The sequence below is a fragment of the Thamnophis elegans genome, chromosome 10 (genome assembly GCF_009769535.1).
Source record: "Thamnophis elegans isolate rThaEle1 chromosome 10, rThaEle1.pri, whole genome shotgun sequence".
NCBI lineage: Eukaryota > Metazoa > Chordata > Lepidosauria > Squamata > Colubridae > Thamnophis > Thamnophis elegans.
Window position 1 is genome coordinate 46,604,689 of NC_045550.1, and position 9,002 is coordinate 46,613,690.

The 9,002-nt window shown below is 35.6% G+C and overlaps 1 protein-coding gene across 1 annotated transcript; it reads right to left on the reverse strand.

Annotated features, from left to right (window-relative positions):
• Positions 1-1,775: 1,775 nt before the first annotated feature.
• On the reverse strand, positions 1,776-8,378 carry LOC116514323 (primary amine oxidase, lung isozyme-like). The gene is made up of 4 exons (XM_032225857.1): positions 6,806-8,378; positions 3,536-3,821; positions 2,273-2,402; positions 1,776-1,973 (listed from the first exon to the last, which is right to left on the reverse strand). The coding sequence occupies exons 1-4, from the start codon at positions 8,376-8,378 to the stop codon at positions 1,776-1,778; spliced, it is 2,187 nt and encodes a 728-aa protein (XP_032081748.1).
• Positions 8,379-9,002: the final 624 nt, after the last annotated feature.

Genomic DNA, 9,002 nt, shown 5'->3' on the forward strand with positions numbered 1-9,002 from the left:
ATCTTTAAAATCTTTTGAATTATGTATGAATTTGAATCCAAAACTTTCTGGCTTTTTTGTAAGTTTACCAATCATAGTAAAATGTCACTTCTTGTTTTTTCATTTTCCCAACATTAATTTGAAGTGCCTTTATACATTTCACATAATTTCTCTGGTGACATACCAATGATGCCTCATTTTGTAACTTTTCTCCTTAAAATTTTTACATAATAGAAATTGCAATTCTTTCAATCATGTATTTTCACAATGTTTCTCACCTGTACATTACAACCAATTTTTAACTGACTCAATCATATTTCATTTGTTATTCTGGTTATTCAAAAGGTTTATACATTTTAGCAATTCCACGTTCATTATTTTATGCAATTCTATTTCAAATTCAATCTTAAAAATATTCAAAACCTGATTTTTTAAATAATAATAATAATAAATGTACATAAGAAAACCACTATCAAGTAGTTCTTCCCTTGTTTTTATCTTACATTGTCCTTGAACAAAATTCTAGCATCTCATGATAGCTTTTGTTTTTGCTTCTCATTTCTCATCCACAAACTATTCTAGTGCAAAAAGAAGGTATTTTGAGGCACAACCTCAAGTTCTATCTATTCCACATCAAAACAGTACTCCTATCCTTTTTTAAATTGGACTGCAAGACAATCAAACCGGTCAGTCCTAGAGGAGATCAACCCTGACTGCTCTTTAGAAGGCCAGATCCTGAAGATGAAACTCAAATACTTTAGCCACCTAAGGAGAAGGAAGGACTCCCTGGAGACGAGCCAAATGCTGGGAAAGATTGAGGGTAAAAGAAGACAAGGACACCAGAGAATGAGGTGGCTGGATGGAGTCACTGAAGCGGTAGGTGTGAGCTTAAATGGATTCCAGAAGATAGTAGAGGACAGGAAGGCCTGGAGGAACGTTGTCCATGGGGTTGCAATGGGCCGGACATGACTTCGCAACTAACAACAAATCCTTTTTTAAAATCTACATTAGTGTTCATTTTATTGTAGCACAAATAACCATGCTATCCAAAATCTCATGTCATGTCCTTCTGACTGCAGAAGCCTTCTGTTTCTCAGCAACATGCAGTCTTTTTTCAAAACCAAACAACAAAATGCAATTTCAAATCATCTAAACCCAATCCCACTCTTTCCTTCACATCTTGTAACATCATTTAATCATGTTTTATTCCCCAGCCATTTAAATTATTCTGCCAGAGTTTAAATGGTGCATCAATTGTTAAAATAATTGTTGTTATGGTAAATCGGTATAAAAATTCTTTCCAGCAAAATCAATTATAGTTTCTCCCATCTAAGCATATCTCTTTAAACTTTATTCCATGTCTTTAAACAATCTTTTCAAATAACATTCAGTTCATATTCATCATAGTAATACCAATTGAGTTTACCTTCTTCTTAAAGGTATCTTATAAAACAGATAAAGGGTACCAATAATTAGAAAAAAATGTCCATTAATTATGCAGAAGGAAGAAGAAAATTGTAGAACTCTAGCAAGTAAGATAAATTATACCCATGCATTTTTAAGCAAAAACCAAAAGTATTATTGAGATACAGATTAATATAATATATGCACACAGTTTAAAATTCTGATTTCAAAAAAACTGTGCAGAAACCCCTGAGTATTAGCTGACTCTAGTACACATTTATTGTTTGTTTCCTATTTCTAATTCACTGTCAAAATGTAAAATACATTAGAAAGTTGTCATGTTTTGAAGGGGGGAAATGGGCAACATGAAGCTATTTTTGCCAAACATGTTACTAATTGATCTCACAGATATTGGAATCCTGTTGATCAATGAAGAAAACACTGTCTGGATAATACATGGAAGGGTCATCATCAAAATAATTGTAGGGTCTCAAGAAGAAACCAACCACATTCCCAAGGGTTGCAGTATTGGGTATGTCTTCAGCATGTGGAATATGGAGAAAGCCAGTATTGATCCAGGCAACCAGATCCTGTGAAAGGAAAAGAGATAATATTATTGTGCTATCTTAGGAGAAAGACCTGCAAAACCGGAAGGTAGTACAGGAATGGATTGAAATAAACTAAGTTTGTTAAGTAAAGCAGCAGATAATTTAATAAAATGCAGGGATAATCGGACAATGTGATTTTTTTGTTTGTCTACTTGGAATTAGGGATGTGCAGAAATGGAAAACTGGGATTACAATATTGTTAGCAAAGACCTTAGATCCATTCTGCAGAATTATGGGATAATAAGCTACAAAGTGCTTCAATGGTAGCTGGGGTCACTTACCTCATTTACAATGTTCTCATTGTTTATGAAGTCAGCAAAGGCAACGGGAGGATTCCATGGGTCAATCTGATTGTAGGCAGTGGTGCTAAAAGGTTCGTTTTCCTTCCTCTTTGTAACAGCTAGTTTATAACTAAAGGGCAAAACAAGAGGACTTGCATTTCTTATTTCTTATTAAAATTTATTATTTCTATTCTTAAGATTTTCAGAGATGATTGTTCCAGTCTTGAAAGATAATATAACAACAGGATGCTATTCCATGAACAGCTCAACTATAAAAATATAGGGACAATCATTGTTGTAACTCATTATTAAACTACAAATAACTTTTGAGTTGATTTTATACATGAACTGCCATGTGTAATTCCATAGATGAGTCGCAGAATCCCAAGACCACTGTGGACCATGGTGGTCCATTAAATATACTGACCCCAAATGCAGGAGATTTAAGTTTGCCAGGAGCATCTCAAATTTGGTCCAAAAGTGCAAGAGTACAATAACATGGGTTGGGTATCTTCAATACTCAACCAGTGCAATGTGAAATTTTCAGTGTTATTGAAGGACACTTGTAAAGTTTATTATAGAAATCAGATAAGGGAGTAAACTATACATAGCTTGGTCTGCCTAGTCCAGATATGGTTATAGCTGGGATAATAGGGTAAATTAAAAATGTATTTCAGGCCACATTTATCATTAATTTATATCACTTAGATTTACTAAAAGATTTACAATTTTATTTCTATAAACCTATATTTATTTCCATACATCTGGAAACTTCTGTGTCTGTAGGGTTTTTCTTAGATCAACCTCAAGAATAGCTCTCCGATTGAGGTCTGTTTTTAACTATTAACTGTTCTTTCAAACATGATTATAGATTACAACCCAAGCATGTTATATTTGTCAAGGGAATTACATATTTCTATGAAAGCCAATAATGAATTTTTAATAAAAACAAAATCTGGGACTTGAAAGATCTGTCATGAATGGTAGTGAGGAACATTAGCTAGAAGAAATTATGCAGATTTTGGCTAGCACTTTGTTCAATTATATACTCTATTGTTAAGTACTGCAATTGGAAAGATTTTCCCTAGCAAATATTTTATCAATATTCAGACTTTTTAAACATATCATCTGCAAGGAGGCCTGCCAGAAGCCAAGAGATGGATATGTACATTACTTTAAAATGAATAAATCTTATTCAAGCACCTGAAAGCCAAAGACGTGGGGGAATCCATTTTATTTCTGCACTTAGAAATAGTCACTTACCGACCCCAACTGAGGCCTGGCTCCATTGGATCCAACTCTGGCAGATGGTCTCCAGAAAAGCTGACCAACTGGATCCGATAGCCTTGCTCATGGCCCCACTTGTTTGTGCGGTTGGATGCAAAATAAATGTATCTGGGCACGTTGTCATGGAGACGGAATGCCGCCTTGGTCTCAGTGTCCAAAACTTTCCTCACCATCTTCATTCGATGGATGTTATGTTCTGGGCTCCAAGGGACCTGCATGGTTTCAAAAGCCATGTCATTGACAACCAGGGTATTTTCCACACCTCGGAAAGAAAATCAGTATAGTAATTAGAATTTGAGCAATTAATGATAAACCAGATTATTCCTGTTGTATATTCAGCTTCTTAAAATCAAAGTTATTTATATCCTAAAGCTTTGCTGATATGGAGATGAAATTGTGATAAGAATATGCAGGATTAGTTTTTCCAGACTGAATTTGAACAATGTAACTCGGTGTGAAAAAAACAACCTTTGCAATTTTAATAAACAGCAGCTCATTCATTAAATAGCACCATCTGAACAATGACCTAAACCAGCAATGATAAAACTAAATAAGACTGATAAGACTGAGACATTTTGGGTTAATGGTTTATTAGAACAAATCATTCAGAGATTTCATGCATTCTCCTTTATTGAAACAAACTGGGAAATATCAGCTTCAGGGCTTTACAACATACATTTTCCAATCAGGTATCACAAACCTACCCCTTTCCCTAACATGTCTTTGTATATTAGCAAAGAGGGATTTTCTACACATTCATCTTCTCTATTTGAGAAGGAACTTCACCTAGAATTATTTAGTTCAGGACCATTACATTGATGCATTCTCTTATACACTGACTTGGTCCAAGAATTTGGCTACCTGCAATTTGTAATCTCAGTACATTCACTTCTTCCAGAAATAATGTAGACAGCTTTTATGAAACTCATTATGAAATGCAAATCCAAAGTATGCAGCATCTCATTGACTGCTCTCTTTGAACCAAAAGACTGTATGTGATAGTTTGTAGTAACTTTTGGGGGGGTGGGTTCAAAAGTTTTATTTCTTTTAAAACAAACATTTCATCATTCCTCAATCAGTAAGACATCGGAGTACAATTTTTTGTGTGTCAAAATAGTTCTAGTTTACCACCAAATTCTTGTCTAGCCTAATGTATACCCCTCCCTCCCTCCACCCTCCCCCCCAACCCCCCTCCTCCTTCCCCCCCCCCGACTTCCCAGAACCCGTACACGGTATGGATTTTTAACAAACACAGTCTAAAATCTATTGAGAAAAAAGAAATAAAGAAATTAATGACATCTCTACATTGATCTTAGCTTCTTCTTGCTGAGCTAACTTTAAACAATTTAAATCATTTCTGATCTTAAGCATAGGCTAACTGGAATTTCTTGGTCCCGTATTTATTTTGTATATAGTCAATCCATTTTTTTCAGTCTCGTTTATATCTCTCATTTGAGTGATCTTTAAGATATGCCAATATTTTAGCCATCTCGGCTAAGTTTGTAACTTTCAATGTCCATTCTTGAGTTGTAGGCAGGTCTTCCTTCTTCCAGTATTGCGCCACCAACAGTCTTGCTGCCGTTATTAGGTGCAGAATCAAGTTAGTCTCTCTACCACTGTAAAGTCAGTACATATACCTAGTAAGAATAACTGAGGAGTAAACTTTATCCTTCTTTTAAAGACATTTTGCATAATCCACTATATTTTTATCCAGAATGCCTTAACCTTTGTAGTAACTTAAGAACCACATTGGCTGGGGGTTTAAGGCAAATAGCTGAGGCCACAGAGGAGAAAATTTTCCTGGTAGACTTTTGTTGTTCCTTAAAGAACTATTTTAGGGTTTTCATTACAATGTTCATGTGTTTGCTGAATTAACATAAAAGAAAACTCCACTACCCATTTTCAACAATGAAGATCAGTCAGGGCAGAAGGGGCAAAACTGGGCCACAGAATATGTGTCCTACCCTATCAGAAAATATGAGAACTTCACAAAAGAAATATTTATATACACTATAATAACTTTCACTTTGTTGCATTGGAAAAAGAGTTTTATTGGATCATTGTCCAGAAAGCATCAGCATTCAAAATGAGTCAGCAGTAAAAAAGAATATGACAGAGAGAATGTGTCTATGCAATAGAAAGAAATAGAAATAGAATTGGACCCAAGAACTGGAGTGAAATAATGTTTGTTTGGAACTGCTGGTTTCATATGCAGATTTCCATGAAATATTTCTTGGCTTTCAACTTAATCTTCAAATCAAGCCAACCATTGCTTCTTGTTGGATCAGAAACAAGGTCAAGACACCCTCCTGACCTAGGTGGTTATTGCTTCAGCTGTATGTAGGAGAGAGAGAGAGGCCAAACCAAGAGGAGGAGTCAAATGAAGAATTAGTCTGGAATCCTTACATGGGTACAAGATTGTAAAATCCAACAACCCCCCTTGAATGTTGTTGAACCTTATCTAGTCTCATCCAAGTATAAATTGGGAGTCTGAGAAGATTCCTGTGTATAGGCTTGAGCAATATAACTTTTCAGGGTCCCCATCTTTCTAATCTGGTCCTTAACCGCTAGACCAAACTGGCTGAGGTTTACTATGTGTGGATGATCAATTGCCGTTATTTTATTATTGTTAGTTCAGAATTTATTCTTTAAAAGTAAAGCACTAAACACAGCTCATCAATTACTCATTTTATGACATCCTTTTTTTTAAAAAAAAATAAAGACTCAGGAATGAGAATGAAAACATTTGGAAGTTTTAAGAAGAGATTAGACAACCATTTTTCTGAAATGGTATAGGGTTTCCTGCCTGAGCAGAGGATAGAACTAGAAGACCGCCAAGGTCCCTTCCAACTCTATTATTCTGTATTCTAAATAATCCATAAAAGATTTTTGATATTATCTGTCCTGAAACCAGCCTTATTTGCCAAAGCACCTGAAAGTCAAACAATTTCCAGATTTAGCCCCCAAAATAATTGCATATGAATTTAATACCATGATACTTTGTTGAGTAGCCACTGATCATATTTTCTTATTATGACAGTGAATATTGTACTTGAATTACATTTTCATAGCAGATAAATAGTGAAATAAATATTTTTTTTAAAAAAAAACCTCTTCTCCAAAATTGTTAAAGAACATTAATGAGAATAGTAAACACACTTTTGAATCTTTCTTCATTATAACTTTTACAATCATCATAAAAATCAATAAATTTATTTGAAAGTTGCAGGCATTTGTCCTACTTACCACCAACATCCAAATCCACCTTGAAATGAATATTGTGGGTGAGAATTATTCCAAGCACTCTTTCTTGAACTCGGTTGCCAAAGTCTTTGGCATTACAAAAGTAAAATGAAGTTTGAATGTACCCAGTGACATGGACTCGAACACCAACAGCTCCATTTTGGTGGAAAATAAAATCCCAGACATAGTCATAGTTGCCAAGTGAAGATATGGTTCGGAACACCAGCTTTGAATCTGCCAACCCTCCATAAAAAGGAGACTGGATGCTTTCATAATGTCGTCGTATGGGTAACTCAGCATTCTGCTCAAAGATACAGATAGCCTTTTTACGGCTAACAGGTAATGAAGTATCATAAAAAAAGTGCCAGTCCAAGTAACTGGATAAATAAGGACAATCTACTCCCTGGGTGAGTGGAAAGATAAATGATCCAAGTCCAAAACCCATATTCATGTATCTGATCAACATAGAAGTAGGACTGTTGGAGCCATAGATAGCACTTGCTTCTTGCAAACTTAATTCATAGATTATTCTTTCTCCATTAAACCTGACATCAAAGATACGTGGACCCCTGCTGGCATCAATTCCAAATGCAAAACTCCAGTTCAGAAAGGTGACTTGATTATTCTGAATCCTATAGCGTGGTTCACGAGGTACATACTGCAAAGGGTGTGTAAGATTTGATGACATCCTTTGCTTCAGTGATGAATAACCTCCATCAGGAGGGGCCTCTATAACCTTGTCTACTGTAACCTGTCCCATATTGAATTGTCTCTCAAGATCTTCCATGTCTTCAAAGTATTGTCCATTATAGAAAACTTTTATTACCTTCCACTCGGAAATATTCAGGCTACTGTGATCCACTTGGACCTCAAGCCCAACAGGATGCAAATAATAGCCAGTCACATTCTGGAAATGACTCACCCACATTTTGCGATCTCCTGATTTAAGTCCTGGTGGCAATTGATGGATGTATTGAATATTGCTTCCATTGTAATTTAGAACCTCTTGCATGAATATTGGAGCCTTAGGATATTCGTCCTTTAAAAATTCATTGATTTCATTAAACTCATTTGTCAAAACAAATCTTTGAGAATAAGACAGTTTCCTTCCATATTTTTGTGCCGTGATATCGCCATGATATGTTGGTTCTGGTAGTGGACCCACCACAAATTCTGTCACATTGGGGTCCACCTGATTTCCAAAATGGACCACAGCCAGAGCTTCCCGTGCTGGTCTAGAACCTTGATGATCTAAGAATTGTAATACTTGTGCTTTGGGAGGGAGCTGCACAGTGATCAAATAAATGCAGTTGTCTGATGGTTTGGCTTGAGGCGTCTCCACTAGTGGTACTCCCAGGTTGGACTCTAAATACCTCTTTACTTGTATTATCTCTTCTGGGGTTAAATCTTGAAATACCTGTTTGTCAGTATCTTGACCACCTTCCTCTTGCCCCTTTGTTTGGGAAGAGTTCTCACAATCTGTGGGTTTTTCCTCTGTATTTCGGAAACTCAAGGCTAAAATAATAACCAGGGTGATGCTTATTGCTACAAGACAATAGACAGCTTTTGAATTCATTTTTCCAAACCTATTGACAGAATCATAGAAAAAACAGTTTGTTAAATCCCAAATTATCAAGTTTTAATTCTAAACACAAAAATTAAAGCATATAAGTTTCAAGTGTATAAATTCCTTGCGTTTACAAAACACTCCAGAAATTGTGCAAAGATAAGCAATCATATGTGAAATTTATATTTACCAACATAGAAATGAAGGGAGTGGTATAGAACTATTTCAAGCTAGTTAGCCTTCGTCAGCTGGCCATACCCTTCTGGGATTCGAACCTGATGAACCAGCCAGCTGACAAGAGCTAAATAGCTTGAAATATATCTATACTAGTCTTCCTTTATTTCTTTGCTGGTAAATATAAATTTAACACAAAATAGTTTGTCGCGAATGCAACTGCCTGCAAAAGCAGGCAGGATTGGAGCGAAATAGGAAGCAGTATGCTCTGTCCCATATTTAGGTGGACCATGTTGTCCTAATTAAAAAAAAACCTCATAGGTAATCATATATTCACATTTTCAATAATCTTACCATCTAGACAGGATACTCCTTTTTTCATTAGCTAAAACCGAGAAGTCAGAAAAAGGCAATGCCTGGACACTTCTAAATCAGCCAGATGTTTTGTTCAAGAAACTA